The sequence below is a fragment of the Podarcis melisellensis genome, assembly GCF_964234715.1.
Source record: "Podarcis melisellensis genome assembly, chromosome: 2".
Lineage (NCBI taxonomy): Eukaryota > Metazoa > Chordata > Lepidosauria > Squamata > Lacertidae > Podarcis > Podarcis melisellensis.
This window is the reverse complement of record NC_138529.1, coordinates 116,218,436-116,236,212: the sequence shown is the minus strand read 5'-3', so window position 1 is coordinate 116,236,212 and position 17,777 is coordinate 116,218,436. Positions and strand designations below refer to the sequence as shown.

The following is a 17,777-nucleotide window of genomic DNA, read 5'->3' as shown; positions in this document are numbered from 1 at the left end:
CTCCCCTTTGTCTCCTGGAAGTGGGGAGGGGGGAAGGGAGGAACCAGCCAGGTGACAAGACACTCAGGTTACCACCAACTCCTCCCTCAACCCCTCCTTTTTGGAATGTATGCATGATGTTTCTGGGGGTGGGCTTGACCCACAGGGTGGGAATTTCAAAAGTTTTTATAAGGTCTTGCACACCATCTTTCTGGGTCTTTCCTCTCACCTGCAAGTGAGGGGAGCACCCTGTTGCAACAGTTCAATAAAGACCAAGCCTACAGGCTGCTGATTTGCTTCAATTTACTCTGGTTGGTGTCTTTACTTTTGTCCAAGGGAGCCCTCGGATTTTTCCGGTAACAGTGGCAACAAGACATTTTGTAAAAACAACAATAGGGTAAGACTATTAATATTCTACAGCCTTTTAAATGTGTCTGGGGGAAGGGGGAGGGTTTATTGTTCTGCTGTTTTTGTTTTAATTATTTACCTGTGTTTTTACATTGCATTTTATTCGGTGAACCGCCCTGAGATCTTTTCATGAAGGGTGGTTTATAAACTTAATAAACAACAACAGCAACATCATCATCATTATTAAATTTATTACTTATACCCCGTCCATCTGGCCGGGCCTCCCCAGCCACTCTGGGTGGCTTCCAATAGGATATTAAAAACACAATAAAACATCAAACATTCCAAACTTCCCTAAACGGGGCATCTGCTAGGGATCATTTTGCTGCAATTCTTGCAGGAAATAGTTCAAGCCCCTTGATCACAGGGATGGGGGAACTTGTAGCTCTCCAGATGTGGTTTTTATTTTTACATTTTTTTTACATTCACTTTTTTGCAGTGAAAATAAATACTGTACATTCTAAACTAAAAAAAGGGGGAGGAAAGGAGCTGGAGGGGGAAGGGAATGGGTTCCGACAGAGCCCGCTGCACAGGAACTTCATGCAAACAATTCCAACTATTTCTCCTTTTGGCGCCACCTCCCGAAAGCAGCTTTTCCTAGATTTAAGTCTTCTGGCCATTTAGCAACTCTTGATGCGGGTGGGGCTTTGATTCCAGACGTTGCAGATCTCCAGATCCCACCACTCCAGCCAGCCCCATTGGCCAACATCTGGAGGGCTGCAGCGACCCCCCCCCCAAATTCCACCCCTGTCTTAGATCTCCGCCTTGCAGGAAAGGGGGCGGGAAATCTACCCACCCACCCCCCTCGTTTCCGCAAAGCGCAGCTCACGTTCCGGGCACCCAGGGGTTAAGCTGCGGGAGCCTTGGATTCCTAGAGAGGCCACGCGGGGCTGGGTGGGCGGGGCTGCTGATTTCTGCAAATACGTCACCTGGTCCTCCCAGGTTCCGGGGGCGCGCGCGCAGACGTGACACGCCCCCCGCAGGCTCCGCCCCTTTCCCTGCCGCATGGGCTGTTTCTTCATCATTGTTTTGGTCGGCATCAGCCACGTGGGAAGCGAGTGAGTGCAACGAAGAGGCTCCTTTGCAGGGAAATCCGATTTTGTGGAAGCAGAAGGTGAGCAGGTATTGAGAAGCCGGAGAGGAAATATCTTGGGATGTGTTTGTGTGTGTTTTGCTGGGATGGCAAAACAGCTTTGCAGCCGATTTCCTTCCCTCTCTCTCTCTCTCCATCCCCAAATTATGTTCTTGGAGCGAAAAAGCGGGTGGAATTTGTAGGACTGACTTATTTATTTAATTCAGCGTTTCGACACACACCCTTCGTTTGCAAGAAGCTGCTAATCCCAGCTTTTCTCGGGGGTGTTTGTATTTTTTTTAATTTAATTTTATTTTTATTTTTTTCATGAATCTTTATTAGCATTTTCAAAAACCACACAAAAACAAAAATAGACCCAAAAAACAAAACAAAAATCCAAAACTTAAAAACAATTAAAAACACATAAAATTTCAATTACTTATTTTCTTTTAACTTGTTTCTCAGACCTCCTCACACCTCCCCTTCTTGTATTCCAATTTAAATTATCAGCTCAGCAGGTCCTTATTTTTTAATTTTATTTTAAAAAGGTTTAACAGCCTGTGAATCGGAGGTGATGAACAAGGAGGGCGTGTGGCGATGGGGGTGGAATCCCGGAAGGTCCCGAGTTCAAATGCTACCTCTGCTCTGAATTTACTAGGTGGGCTCTAAGTATCTATTAACTCCAGCCTCCTCCGGTTCTTTACAAGAGGAGCAGGGAGATTGCCTTACCAGCTGTGATTCAGTGGCTGCATACGCACCACACCTTTAAAAGAACGCACACACCCCGGTCAAAGAATTGTGGCAACTTAGTATACCCCACCCCATAGAACTAAAGTTCCCAGCACCCTTAACACACTATAGTTTTCAGGATTCTTCAGGGGGAAAGTTCAGAAAGCATGTGATCAGATTCACAGTTCAACTTCCTAAGGAAGTTAGATTAGCCTCAACCAGAGCCAGGGCCTTCTCAACACTGGCTCCTGCCTGGTGGAACGCTCTGTCTCATGAGACCAGAGGCCTGCGGGATCTGATTTCTTTCCGCAGGGCCTGTAAGACAGAGCTGTTCCACCTGGCCTTTGGCTTAGAATCAGTTTGATTCCCTCCCCCTCTTTCTTTTTTCTTTCTCCTCCTCTGAAGGGGCTGCGTCCTAATGTTTTAATGTTGTATTTTAATCTTGTTTTTTATTTTTTTATTTTTAAAAGAATATTAAGATTTTACAAAGTCATAAATACAAAAATGCATAAAAAAACACAAAGAAAAACAAAAATACAAAATACAGAAAACGAGAAAAATAGAAAAAAAGTTAAAAACAAATCCATTTTTTATAACTTTACACTCATTAGCTTGTTTCTTTGACCTCCTCACACCTCCCCTTTTTGTATTCCCACTTACATAATCAAATCAGCAAATCCTTACCCTCTTTCATTTATCTTAACTCTATTCTTAACATATTATAACTATATTTCCATCCATTATCGATTCATTTTTGCATATTCTTAATAGCTTTGTTGCTAATACCACTTATTTTCAATCCAACATCATTTTAACATTCATTAATTTTACAGTGTTTCTGCAAATAGTCTTTAAATTTCTTCCAGTCTTCTTCCACCAACTCTTCTCCCAGGTCTCGGATTCTGCCAGTCATTTCCGCCAATTCCATATAGTCCATCACCTTCATCTGCCATTCTTCCAGGGTGGGTAAATCTTGTGTCTTCCAATACTTTGCGATGAGTATTCTTGCTGCTGTTGTTGCATACATGAAGAAAGTTCTATCCTTCTTTGGCACCAATTGGCCGACTGTGCCCAGGAGAAAGGCCTCTGGTTTCTTCAGAAAGGTATATTTAAATACCTTTTTCATTTCATTATAGATCATCTCCCAGAAAGCCTTAATCTTTGGGCACGTCCACCAAAGGTGAAAGAATGTACCTTCATTCTCTTTACATTTCCAACATTTGTTATCGGGCAAATGATATATTTTTGCAAGCTTGACTGGTGTCATGTACCACCTCTATATCATTTTCATAATATTCTCTCTTAAGGCATTACATGCCGTGAATTTCATACCGGTGGTCCACAACTGTTCCCAGTCAGCAAACATAATGTTATGTCCAACATCTTGTGCCCATTTAATCATAGCAGATTTAACCGTTTCATCCTGAGTATTCCATTTTAACAGCAAGTTATACATTCTTGAAAGTATCTTAGTTTTGGGGTCTAACAGTTCTGTTTCCAATTTTTATTTTTATTTTTAGATGCAAATCCATTTTTATTTCTTTTCATAGAAAGTTAGTCATTTATTTTTACATCATTTGTTTTCCTTTTTTCCCCCCTCTCCACTTCTGTTCTGTTTTTTTTTTATAATAATTTTTAATGATTTTCAAAACATACAACATACAACAAACAAAACAAAAGAAAATACATATATCTCAAAAAACAAATACATACAAATAAAATTTGACTTCCCCATACCTCCCTTTCACCGCATCCTTGTTTTACCATTTTTTAGCAACCCTTAAACAATTTTTCTAATTAACTCTTTTTAAAGTTTTCTTAAGATTAACATTTACAGCTGTAATTCTCTGTTTCTTACCCCTTAACATCTTATCAGTCCACAATTTTGCAGCAATTTTTAAGATATACTTTAAATTTTTCCCAGTCCTCCTCCACTGTCTCTTTCCTCTGGTCGCGGATTCTGCCGGTCATCTCTGCCAGTCCCATATATTCCGTCACCTTCGTCTGCCATTCTTCCAGAGTAGGTAGTTCTTGCATCTTCCAATACTTTGCCAACAGGATTCTTGCTGCTGTAGTTGCATACATAAAGAATGTCCTATCCTTCTTTGGTACCAGTTGGCCGACCATGCCCAGGAGAAAAGCCTCCGGTTTCTTTACAAATGTCCACTTAAGGACTTTCTTAATTTCATTATAGATCATTTCCCAGTAGGCCTTAATCTTTGGGTAGGTCCACCAAAGGTGGTAAAAAGTTCCTTCAGATTCCTTACATTTCCAGCAGTTATTATTGGGCAGATGATAGATCTTTGCAAGCTTGACTGGGGTCATGTACCACCTGTAGATCATTTTTTTTTTCCATTACTTATATCTCTTTTGGACTTCCCTCAACTGTTCCGTAAATCATTCATAGTCGTAGTTATAATTACACATTTCTCAAATTTGTATTGACATTATTTATCTCTTTTTTTCTTATTCCCTTTAGACAATACTTCTTACTTTTCTTACAGAGCTTCTTTAAATCCCTTAAGCATCATCTGTCCTTCACTTAAACATTCCAGATATTCCACAAATTTCCCCCAGTTCTCGATGAACTTTTGGTCTCTTAAGTATCTAATCTTTCCTGTCAATTTGTCTAGCTCTGCGTAATCTAACAGTTTTATTCTCCACTCTTCTATGGTCGGTATTTCTTGCTGTTTCCAACTCTGGGCCAGTAACACTCTTGCGGCTGTGATTGCGTATCTAAAGAATTTGCAGTCTTCCCTTTTTATCTCATTTCCTACCATTCCCAACAGAAAGACTTCTGGTTTTTTCGTAAATGTGTATTTTAGAATCTTCTTTAACTCATTGTATATTTTCTCCCAGAAGTCTTTCACTTTCTTACAATCCCACCACAAATGGAAGAAAGTGCCCTCTTTATCCCTGCATTTCCAGCACCGATTGCATGTCTTGTACATTTTTGCCAGTTTTACCGGCGTCATGTACCATCTATAAAACATCTTCATCGTGTTTTCTTTTAACGTCATACAAGCAGTGAATCTTAATCCCTCATTCCACAGTTTCTCCCAATCTTCGAATTGTATATTATGACCCACATCCCTGGCCCAGCTGATCATCACTGACTTAACTTCTTCGTCTTCCAAATTCCAATATAACAACAGTTTATACATTTTAGATAAATTTTTGCCATCATTATCAATAACCTCACTTTGAAATTTCGATTCCTTATCCGCAAAGCCTCGTTCTTTACTATCTTTCTTAAACATCTCATTTATTTGGAAGTAGTGCAGCCAACCGTATACATGTTCTTTTACCTGCTCATACGGTTTTATTTTCCACTTTCCCCCTTCTTTAAATAGCAGTTGGCCGTATGTTATCCAATTACTTCTCATATTGATTCCCTTTACACTCATGACTTCTAGAGGTGATAGCCAGCGTGGTGTTCTAGGTTCTAATAGATTTTTATACCTGTCCCAAACCTCTATTAAGGGACCTCGGAAGATGTGGTTCTCAAAGCCTTTATGGACTCTCTTTTTCTCCTGCCATAGATAGGCATGCCATCCAAATCTGTTTTCGTATCCCTCTAAGTCCAGCAATTTGTTGTTCTCTAACTTAATCCACTCCTTCACCCAGCAGAGACATGATGCCTCATAATACAGTTTCAAATCTGGCAGGGCAAAGCCTCCTCTTTCTTTTAAGTCTGTTAATAATTTAAATTGGATTCTCGGTTTTTTGCCCTGCCAGATGTATCTAGAGATCGCTCTTTGCCACTCTTTAAAGATCTTATTCCCCTTAATTATAGGGATACTCTGAAATAAAAATAAAATCTTTGGAAGGACATTCATTTTGATTGTAGAGATCCTTCCCCAAAATGACAATTTCAGCCTCCCACCTGTAGATCATTTTCATTATATTCTCTTTCAAGGCACTACATGCCATAAACTTAATACCGGTGGTCCATAACTGTTCCCAGTCAGCAAACATAATATCATGACCAATGTCCTGTGCCCATTTAATCATGACTGATTTCACCGTTTCATCCTGTGTGTTCCATTTCAGCAGCAAATTATACATTCTAGATAAATTCTTAGTATTGGGTTCTAACAATTCTGTTTCTAACTTTGACCTCTCCTTCTGAAAACCAAGTTTCCTGTCTTGTTTAAATGTCTCATTTATCTGGCGATAATGTAACCAATCTCGAACTTTATGCTTTAGCTTCTCATAACTTTGAAGCTTCAACTTTTCACCATCTTGTTCTAAGATTTCACAATATTTTGGCCAATTAGAGTCCATGTTAAGTTTTTTCACTGCCTTAGCTTCCATTGGTGACAACCACCTGGGGGTTTTACTTTCCAACAAATCTTTGTATCGGTTCCAAACGTTGTACAATGCTTTCCTAACAATATGGTTTTTAAAACTTTTGTACACCTTTGCCTTGTCATACCATAGATATGCATGCCAGCCAAAGTTATTGTCATACCCTTCCAGATCCAAAATGTCTGTATCCTCAAGAAGTAGCCATTGCTTCAACCAGCAGAATGCTGCTGATTCGTAATAAAGTCTTAAGTCTGGCAGGGCAAAGCCCCCTCTATCTTTTGCATCAGTTAAAATCTTGAATTTTATTCTTGGCTTTTTGCCCTGCCAGACAAATTTAGATATATCTTTCTGCCACTTCTTGAAACAGTCCATCTTGTCCAGGATCTGCAGCGTCTGGAACAAGAACAGCATTCTCGGCAATACATTCATCTTGATAACAGCAATTCGGCCTAACAAGGAAAGTCTCAACCTAGACCATATATCTAGATCCTTCTTTACTTCTAACCAACATTTTTCATAGTTGTCTTTAAATAAATTCACATTCTTAGATGTTAAATTCACCCCCAGGTATTTGACCTTTTTTGTTATTTCCAAACCAGTTTCACTCTGAAACCTATCTTTTTCTTCAGTTGTTAATTTTTTTCCCAACACCTTTGTTTTCTGTTTGTTTAATTTAAATCCTGCTACCTGACCAAATATCTCAATTAGTTCTAAAACTCTTTTGGTACTAGCTTCTGGCTGTTGCAAAGTTAACACTAGGTCATCTGCAAATGCCCTTAATTTGTATTGTTTAGCTCCGACCTGTATTCCTTTAACCAGCTGGTCCTTTCTAATCATATTTAACAAAACCTCCAGGACAGATATAAATAGTAAGGGGGATATTGGGCATCCCTGTCGTGTACCTTTTTCTATTGGTATTTCATCCATCACCACACTGTTCACAATTAGTTTAGCTCTTTGTTCAGAATATACTGCACCTATACCGTTTTCAAAGCCTTGGCCTACCCCCATCCCTTGGAGATTCCTCTTCATAAAATTCCAAGAAATGTTGTCAAAGGCTTTCTCCGCGTCCACAAAAATCAAAACTGCCTTTTTGTTAATATCCACCTCCAACAGCTCCAAAATATCTATAATGTTCCTCACATTGTCTGACATGTGTCTCCCTGGGAGAAAGCCTGTTTGGTCCTTGTGAATCTCCTCTACCAATACTCTCTTAAATCTCTTTGCTAAAATGTCTGCAAATATTTTGTAATCCACATTTAATAGTGATATTGGGCGGTAGTTCTTCACTTGATTTTTCCCAACCTCTGTTTCCCAACCTGAGTATTCCATTTTAACAGCAAGTTATACATTCTTGAAAGTATCTTAGTTTTGGGATCTAACAGTTCTGTTTCCAATTTTGATTTTTCCACCTGGAAGCCAATTTGTCCAAATTATAGGCCTCTCTTATTTGATAATAATGAAGCCAGTCTCACACTTTATCTTTTAATTTCTCAAAACTCTGCAATTTCAATTTGTCTCCTTCTTGTTCTAAAATTTCCCAATATTTCGGCCATTTGGCCTCCATATTGAGCTTTTTCTGAGCCTTCGCTTCCATTGGTGACAACCACTTTGGGGTTTTATTTTCCAATAAGTCTTTATATCTTATCCAGACATTAAACAATGCTTTCCTGACAATATGGTTTTTAAATGCTTTATGTGCTTTAACCTTGTCGTACCACAAATATGCATGCCACAGAAAAACATTATTAAAACCTTCTAGGCCCAAAATGTCTGTGTTCTCAAGAAGCAGCCAGTCTTTCAACCAGCAGAATGCTGCTGATTCATAGTAAAGTTTAAGGTCTGGCAGGGCAAATCCGCCTCTTTCCTTTGCGTCAGTTAATATTTTAAATTTTATTCTGGGCTTCTTGCCCTGCCAGACAAATCTAGAAATATCTCTCTGCCACTTCTTGAAACAGTCCATCTTGTCCACAATTTGCAATGATTGAAACAGAAATAACATTTTTGGCAATACATTCATCTTTACAGCTGCAATTCGACCCAACAAGGAAAGCTTCAAATTTGACCATATTTCTAAGTCTTTTTTCACTTCTGCCCAACATTTCTCATAGTTATCTTTAAATAGGTTTAGGTTCTTAGCAATCATGTTAACCCCTAGATATTTTACTTTCTTAACCAATGTTAAACCTGTCTCCTTCTGAAACCTCTCTTTCTCAATCGGTGTAACATTTTTCTCAAGCACTTTAGTTTTTGACTTGTTCAGCTTAAATCCTGCCACATGACCAAATTCTTGAATTCTTTTCGTACTAGATTCTGGCTCCTGTAACGTCAAAACTAGGTCGTCTGCAAAAGCTTTCAATTTGTATTGTTTGGCTCCGACCTGAATACCTTTGATCAGACGGTCCCTCCTAATCATGTTCAGCAAAACCTCCAGGACCGTTTAATCTTGTTTTTTAAGTTGTATTTTAATCAACTTGTTTTTATTACTGGTTGTTAGCCGCCCTGAGCCCGCCCGGTCTTGGCTGGGGAGGGCAGGGTATAAATAAAATTTATTATTATTGTTGTTGTTGTTGTTGTTTTCCTTTAGGGAGAAGAAGAGTTTGCAAGAGGAGCAAGCTGTTAGTAGCTCCTGTGCAAACCCCTAGTTTTTCCGCACACCTGTTCCTTTCTAGATCAGCCAGCTGAAATGGACGAAGTCCAGCACAAAGGCTAGGCATCCCTTGCTTGCTTCTTGCCTTCAGAAAGCGGCTCAGTTTTTTCATTTTTTAAAAAAATTATTATTCGCTTAGGAACTGTTTTCAAGATTTGTCTGCGGTAAAGATGTCAGGAGAGTGGTCTGCAGCTGAGGTAGATGTGGACAATCCTGGGGATCTGGAAGCAATGAAGAACGGAGCAAGGACTCTCAGCATTGCCCAGGTTGGGACGATTGGAGAGTTTGCGAGTTGGGCCATGCCAAGACCAGGGCGGCTGGAAGCTGAGGAGGGATTGGCCCACAGCTGGGAAGTCCAGTGGCAGGAGTTCCCGAAGGTGGTACACACCCCTCACTGGGGGAGCCCAGAGTCTCCAAAGACCATGCGCTGGGAAGTTACCAAATCCTCCCTGGTCCCTTCCGAAACGGTAGCTGATTTGGAACCTTGTGGAGAGGTGGCAATCGGTCTTTCGCCAGGCCTCAAAGGAGAAGCTCCCCAAACCTCAGAGCATCTGTACTCTGGCGAAAGGGGAGACAGCGTCAAAGTGGGCAAAGAGATCTCAAGCGAGGGTGCTGCTGTGACAGAGACACAGCGCCAGCGCTTCCGGCTTTTCTGCTACAAGGAGGCTGAGGGGCCCCGAGAGGCCTGTGACCGACTGCATGCGCTGTGCCGTGAATGGCTGGAGCCAGAGAGGCGCACCAAGGAGCAGATGCTGGAGCTGGTGATCCTGGAGCAGTTTTTGGCGGTCTTGCCACCGGCAATGCAGAGCTGGGTCCGAGATGGGAGTCCGGCGACCTGCTCCCAGGCTGTCGTCCTGGCTGAGGATTTCCTGATGAGACAGCAAAAGGCTGAAGGATGGGGAGGACAGGTGAGGCAAAGGAGCTGGGGGGACCTCTGGTCCACTGGTCATCGCCATTTGGCGTGCAAGGCCATTTTGGGCGAGCCAAACCAACCCACCCTCTACTTGATGCCATGTATAATGGAGGGGCTTCAAAGGAACAATGGAGGGGCTTCAAACACCCAATTGTACATTTGCTGGAGCAAAAAGTGGGTGGTGGGACGTGTGTTAGAATGGAGGGGGTTATTCTCGTTTCCGTGGAAAATGCTCCTCCGTCCCTGTGCTACTTTTTGAGCCATTGAAAATGGGAGGTTCAAAAATTCACACAGGGCTGTTTAAAAGCCCTTTTGCAAAGAGCCAAGCAGGGCTGTTGGGCTTCTGGATTTTTGAGGTTAAGAGAGCGGTGTGGGGCTGTGCACAGTGATGGCAGGGGATTGACCCTTCAGGTTTCGCCTGCCCGGCCCCTGGGCAGTTAAAGATCAGGCCCACCAGTCATGGAAGGGTCTCCACCTCTCTCCTAAAAGGTTTGGCAGGATGCAGAATCAGCAATAGTACATGGATGGAGGAACGAGATCCTTCAACAAATCCTTTAAGCTCCTAGCCTCTTCTCTCTTTCCACTCTGTTCTAGGCTCTAGGAACTTTGGCAGAAGTGGTTGTGAGCCTCTCTGAAGGGGATGAGACTGCTCCAGAATTCTGCAAGGAGATAAAGAAGGAGAGCAGCCAGAATGCTGGCTTTCTAGGTATGTAGTAGCTCCCTCTTATTTCCAATGCTGAGGCAGTGAGTGCCGTTCCTTACCTTAAGACTGGTTTTCATATACAGTGGTACCTCTGGATACGAACGGGATCCATTTTGGAGTCCCATTCACATCCTGAAGTAAATGTAAGACGCATGTGCGCGGGTTGTGTTTCGTCGCTTCTGTGCATGCGCGTGATGTCATTTTGAGCATCTGCGCATGCGCGAGCGGCAAAACCCGGAAGTAACACGCTCCGTAACTTCAGGTTCGCCGCAGAGCGCAACCCGAAAATACTTAACTTGAAGCTACTTCAACCCGAGGTATGACTGTACTGTATGCAATTGTGCCAGCTGTTTTTAAAAATCTGTGGTACCTCAGGTTACATACGCTTCAGGTTACAGACTCCGTTAACCCAGAAATAGTGCTTCAGGTTAAGAACTTTGCTTCAGGATGAGAACAGAAATCGTGCTCCGGCGGCGTAGCAGCAGCAGGAGGCCCCATTAGCTAAAGTGGTGCTTCAGGTTAAGAACGGACCTCCGGAACGAATTAAGTACTTAACCAGAGGTACCACTGTATATATTTATGCAATGGTTAGAAATTAGTTTGATAGAAGCAACTGAACTTCATCCAAAAAGCAGAAGCTCCCTTAAAATGCTTGCTTCATTAGGAAGGTTTTGTCAAGTGGCAGAATTAGAGCAGGGAGTGGGAGCTCACAGAGCCCATCCAGTCTGACCCCCTGCCTGTGTAATGCAGGATGCGGCCACAGCATCCCTGACAAATCCTAGCCCAGCCTCTAGACCTCCAGAGAAGGAGGGCCCCCCACACACCACCATAGCTTTCTGCTCCAACTTCAAGCAGAAAACATTTAGCCTAAAGCTGCCTCCTTTTAATTTCCACCATTCCTACTAGTCTGCCAATAGGAGCAGCAGAGATCAAGGGAGCAATCCCGTAGCAAGAGCTCTTGAAATGAGCAGCGCTGAGATCCATTAGATATCCGGCGCCATCTGGGGTAGTTTGCCCCCCTTTGTTCCCTACCTGCACTCGGCTCAATCTCACCTGTTTCTTCTAGAAGCTGTCACCATGTGACAGTGGCCACAATCCCAGGAAACGGATTCAGCTGGCTGGCTAAACCAGGTGAGGGGAGCCGATGGGTCTCAAACCCTCGGTGAGTTAGGGACTTCTCCTGAATACGAAGACAGGCTCCAGTGATTTGAGCGGATGAGACCAAGGATAATAAAAGGCTATGGAGTAATAAAAGGCTATGGAGTAAATCCTACACAAATCGAGAGTGGATTCTCTAAGATGGTTGGGTGGCCTCCTTCTAGCCACTTCTGCAGCCAAGATGGTGCCAAACCTATTGCTCTGCTATCCTCAGCGAGGCTTGTTCTCTGGGCAGCTCAGGGCCCCCGTACACACTGCCGAGGCTTGCACCCTGAGGGGGTCACTTCAGTGCTGCTAGTGCAAAGTAATAATAATAATAATAATAATTTATTATTTATATCCCACCCATCTTAGCTGTGTTTCCCCAGCCAATCTGGGCGGCTCCAAACAGAATATTAATAATAATGTGATAAAACATCAAACATTAAAAATATGCAACTGCAGATTTCACAACTTTGTCACAAATTTCTCAAACCAGACAACAAATATGTGACTTTCAGTAATAATAATAATAATAATAATTTATTCTTTATACGTCACCCATCTAGCTGGGTTTCCCCAGCCACTGAGTGGCTTCCAACAAAATATTAAAATACAATAGTCCATCAAACATTAAAAGCTTCCCTAAACATGGCTGCCTTCAGATGTCTTCTAAAAGTCAGATAAGCATTTCCCTCATATCTGATGGGTGTTCCACAGGGCAGGCGCCACGGCCGAGAAGGCTCTCTGTCTGGTTCCCTGTAACTTTGCCACTCACAGTGAGGGAACTACCAGAAGGCCCTTGGTGCTGGACCTCAGTGTCCAGGCTGAACGATGGGGATGGAGACGCTCCTTCAGGTATACTGGGCCGAGGCCGTTTAGGGCTTTAAAGGTCAGCAGCAACACTTTGAATTGTGGTCGGAAACATTTTACTTCACCCCCGGTGACGCACTCCATTGTCTCGAGACAGACAGGTGACAATGTCATTTGGGGCGGGGTTTCCCCCAACCATTTCCCCTGCTTACCCCAGTCCCCCTCCGTTCCAGGAACCAACGAACTGACGAGCGAGAACGATGTGGCAAAAGAGGAGCTGGAGGTCAACATCGGGGTTCTAGGTATAGCGGAGCAGCATGACGAAAGCTGGCCGGAGAGATCCATGGCGGCGGCTGCTTGTGAACAGCTCCCTGAACTCTCAGTCCCACCTCTGGGGACACAGGAGAGCAGGAGCGCATTCTGCAGGAGGAGCGGGACCTGGAGGCAAGGCTTTGAGAAGCAGAGAAGACCCACAGAGCCCAAGCTCTACATCTGCACGGTCTGCGGCCGTGGCTTCATGCGGGGATCGAATCTCTTTCGGCATCAGAAACTCCACACGGGACAGAAGTCCCACTGGTGTGCGGTTTGTGGGCAGAGGTTCGCTTGGAAGGAGAAGCTCGTGAGTCACCAGAAAGTTCACAAAAAGAGGGTGACGGCTGGACGAAGAGGCCAAGCAGGGGAAATAGCCGCAAAGCCTTCCAGAATCGCAACAGCAGGTGTGTAAATTTGAAGCAGGTGTGGAGAACTGGATCACAAATGTGAGCCTGGTAGTCCTTAACCCTTTCTGCCCTGCCACTGGTTGGTTTGCACCAGTGTTCAAAATTAGCCAGGCGCCTTTTGCTTTCAACCACTTGTGACCGAGAGACAGGCTCCAGCGATTTGAGCAGATGAGACCAGAAGTGGGTACAATGATTAAGAAAGTGGTTTCTTCATGCGCTGTAGAGGGAAATGAGGGCAGCCTGGGAAGGGAACCCGGAAGGAAAACTCTGATCCTCAACCTCTGCTGCCTTGTGGGATATCTTCAGGAGAATAAAAGGCTATAGAGTAACTCCACACAAATCCAGAGTGGATTCCCTAAGATGGTTGGGTGGTGCCTTCTATATGTCTCCTTCCAGCCACTTCTACAGTCAAGATGGTGCCAAACCTATTGCTCTGCTATCCTCAGTGAGGCTGAGAGTGGGGTCCTGTCGTCTGGGCAGCCCAGGACCCCCAGACACTCTGCCCTGGCAGGCACCCCAGACAGGTCACTTCAGTGCTACTAGTGCAAAGTAATAATAATAATAATAATAATAATTTATTATTTATACACCACCCATCTGGCTGCGTTTCCCCAGCCACTCTGGGCTGCTCCCAACAGAATATGAATATTAATAATAATAATAATGTGATAAAACATAAAACATTAAAAATCTGCAACAGCAGATTTCACAACTTTGTCTGTCACAAATTTCTCAAACCAGACAAAAATTTGTGACTTTCAGTAATAATCATAGTAATTTTTTATTTATACCCCGCCCATCTGGCTGGGTTTCCCCAGCCACTCTGGGCGGCTTCCAACAAAATATTAAAATACAATAGTCAGTCAAACATTAAAAGCTTACCTAAACATGGCTGCCTTCTAAAACGGATGTCTTCTAAAAGTCAGATGATAATACAGTGGTACCTCGCAAGACGAATGCCTCGTAAGACAAAAAACTCGCAAGACGAAAGAGTTTTTCGTTTTTTGAGTTGCTTCACAAGACGAATTTCCCTATGGGCTTGCTTCGCAAGACGAAAACGTCTTGCAGGTTTGTTTCCTTTTTCTTAAAACCGTTAATACCCAGGGTGCATTGCTTGAAGAGGTGCAGTTGTGACTTGACGTCGAGGAGCAACTCATAGCATGCGGTGTGGTAGCCTTTTTTGAGGTTTTTGAAGACTTTGGTGATTTTTGAAGCTTTTCCAAAACTTCTTTTGCCGCCATTTGGTAAGTTAAACTTTTAAAACTTTTTTGGGGGGTTTTGGATTTTGGGTTGGGGTGTTTGGAATTCAAGTACTTGGTGTTGGGGAGGGGTTTGCAAGAATCTGGAAGCTTGTGTGTTTTCTAGGAGGTTTGGTGCTTTTGAATTTTTTGGATGTGAAGCACTGATTTTTTTGGGCGGGGGTTTGCGAAGGTAGGAGCTGTGCTGCCATGGGGCCCAAGAAGACTGCTGCTGCAGAGGCCGGCGAGAGGAAGAAGGAGAAGGTTACACTGGAAATGAAGAAAGAGATGATCCGGAAGCACGACGGTGGAATGCGTGTGACAGACCTCTCCAGGGAGTACGGGAGGAATCCATCGACCATCGCGACCATCCTGAAGATGAGGGAGAAGATCCTTGCGACTGATGCAGCCAAGGGAGTCACCAGGATCGTGAAGAACCGCCCAGCTGTTCTGGAGGAGGTGGAGAAGTTGCTGCTCATCTGGTTAGAAGAGAAGCAGCGTGCAGGGGACACAGTGACTGAGGCCGTCATTTGTGAGAAGGCCAAGGCCTTGCACACAGACCTCGTCTGGGAACAGCCAGGAACCTCAGGCGAGCCAGAAGTCTTCAAGGCAAGCAGAGGCTGGTTTTACCGGTTCAAGATGAGATCTGGAATCCACAGCGTGGTCAGGCATGGAGAGGCTGCCAGTTCTGATGTTTCTGCGGCTGAAGACTTTGCAGCGGAGTTCCTGGAGGTTGTGACGATGGAGGGCTACGTTCCACAGCAGGTCTTCAACTGCGACGAGACCGGGCTGTTTTGGAAGAGGATGCCCAAAAGGACTTTCATCACTCAGGAGGAGGCCAAGTTGCCTGGCCACAAGCCCATGAAGGACCGTCTGACCCTGCTCTTCTGTGCCAACGCAAGCGGCGACCTGAAGATCAAGCCCCTGCTGGTGTACCACTCGGAGAACCCACGGGCCTTCAAGAAACACAAGGTCAACAAGGAGCAGCTGAGTGTCATGTGGCGATCCAACAGTAAGGCTTGGGTCACACGTGTGCTGTTTGTGGACTGGGTCAATTTTGCTTTTGGCCCTGCTGTCAAACAGTACCTGCTGGACAATGACCTGCCGCTGAAGGCTTTGCTTCTGATGGACAATGCTCCTGCTCATCCTAAAGGCCTTGAGGAGGACTTGTTGGAGGAGTTCAGCTTCATCAGCATCATGTTCCTGCCGCCTAACACCACGCCACTGCTCCAGCCGATGAATCAGCAGGTCATCGCCAATTTCAAAAAACTCTACACCAAGGAGCTTTTTAGGCGATGCTTCGAGGTGACTGATTGTACCACCATCACCCTGCGGGAATTCTGGAAGGACCACTTTGACATCGTCACCTGCTTGAAGATGATCACCACGGCCTGGGACGGGATCAGCCAGAGAAATTTGAATTGCGCTTGGCGCAGCCTGTGGCCGGACTGTGTGGCACCAAGTGACTCTGATGCACCCGAGTCAACAGTGGTGCAGGACATTGTTTCCTTGGGGAGGACCATGGGCCTGGAGGTCACAGAGGAGGACGTCAGCGAGCTGGTGGAGGAGCACGACCACGAGCTGACCACCCAGGAGCTGGTCGAACTGCAGGCAGAGGCTGCGCAGGAGCAGGCCTCGCTGGAAGAGGAGGAAGCAACTGAGGAACGGCTGTCCTCCAAAGAACTGAGGGACATTTGCCAGAAGTGGAAAGATGTGCAGGCTTTTGCACAGCGGCACCACCCTGCTTGGAACACTCAGGGTTACCCTTCCAAAGAATCCTGGGAAATGTAGTTTGTTAAGTGTGCTGAGGGCTGCTAGGAGGCCCCTGTTCCCCTCTCAGAGCTGCAGTTCCCAGAGTTCCCCTGTAAAGATGGATGAATTGATTCTTAAACCACACTGAAAACTGTCGCTCCGTGTGGGAGAAAATGGGATCACCTAACAATGCTACAAACTACACTTCCCAGGATTCTCTGGGAGAAGACAACGCTGGCGAGCTAAATGAATCAACAGCCTGGGACGTTTGAAGACAGCCTTGTATTTTCAAAGCCATTTGGCTCCATGAAGCAGGAGTGCCAAACGCTTGGTTCTTGCTATGTTATTGCTAGACTCCAGCTGCCCTCAGCCAATGTGAACCAAAGTCAAGGGTTATGGGGGTTGTAGTCTAGCAATATCTGTTCCCCATCCCTGAAGCTAAATGTGCCAGCTAGGACTGTGGTGAGGGAGACCATTTTTCAGGTACTCGGGTAAGAGAGCGATAAACAACAGCAACAGATAGCACACACACTCTCCGCCCCCTGTTTTTCAGACTACAAATGTTCCAGAGATTATCAGTATTTTGAAAGCAAGCAAACAAAGTATTTTCAGCCCAGTTCAAAGCTGCATTGTTGTTGTTTAGTCGTTTAGTCGTGTCCGACTCTTTGTGACCCCCTGGACCAGAGCACGCCAGGCACTCCTGTCTTCCACTGCCTCCCACAGTTTGGTCAAACTCATGCTGGTAGCTTTGAGAACACTGTCCCACCATCTTGTCCTCTGTCATCCCCTTCTCCTTGTGCCCTCCCATCTTTTCCAACATCAGGGTCTTTTCCAGGGAGTCTTCTCTTCTCATGAGGTGGCCAAAGTACTGGAGCCTCAGCGTCAGGATCTGTCCTTCCAGTGAGCACTCAGGGCTGATTTCCTTCAGAATGGAGAGGTCACTTCCATACATCACTACTGGGAAAACCATAGCTTTAAACTATACGGACCTTTGTTGGCAAGGTGAAAGCCACATTAAGCATCTCTAATCAGTTTCAGTTAGGATACGATAATGAAAAGCTTTGAGCTGGAATGGGGATCGTTTCGCCTGCCCTTGATTCTTTGCAATCGTGAATTTGGAGTATTCCCTCATGAGAGGCACCAGTTTAGTACTTTCTTTCTCTTCTGACTGAGTGGGAAATTGAAGGGATATAAACCCGGTATTTCGATGAGAAATGCTAAGCCAGTGTGCACAGGATCGGGCTGTGTTTCTTGGCTAGTAACGTCTGTGGCCATATTTACTGGGTTTGTGTGTAAGCTGAAACGTCAGCATGGAAAATGTTAAGTGAGGATGTCATACACACCCCTTTAGAG

General features: G+C 44.5%; 2 protein-coding genes across 2 annotated transcripts in view; both read left to right on the top strand.

Annotated features, from left to right (window-relative positions):
- The window catches only part of LOC309364451 (zinc finger protein 174-like), a 122,820-nt gene that overhangs the window by 88,365 nt on the left and 16,678 nt on the right, over window positions 1-17,777 (top strand). The window lies entirely within an intron of this gene.
- Window positions 1,387-16,463, top strand: LOC309363234 (uncharacterized protein; the record flags this gene model as incomplete). The annotated part of the gene is made up of 5 exons (XM_081899340.1): window positions 1,387-1,501; window positions 9,087-10,057; window positions 10,657-10,768; window positions 12,949-13,431; window positions 14,866-16,463. Exons 2-5 carry the CDS (start codon window positions 9,320-9,322, stop codon window positions 16,461-16,463), a joined length of 2,931 nt encoding a protein of 976 aa, XP_081755466.1. The 5' UTR covers window positions 1,387-1,501; window positions 9,087-9,319.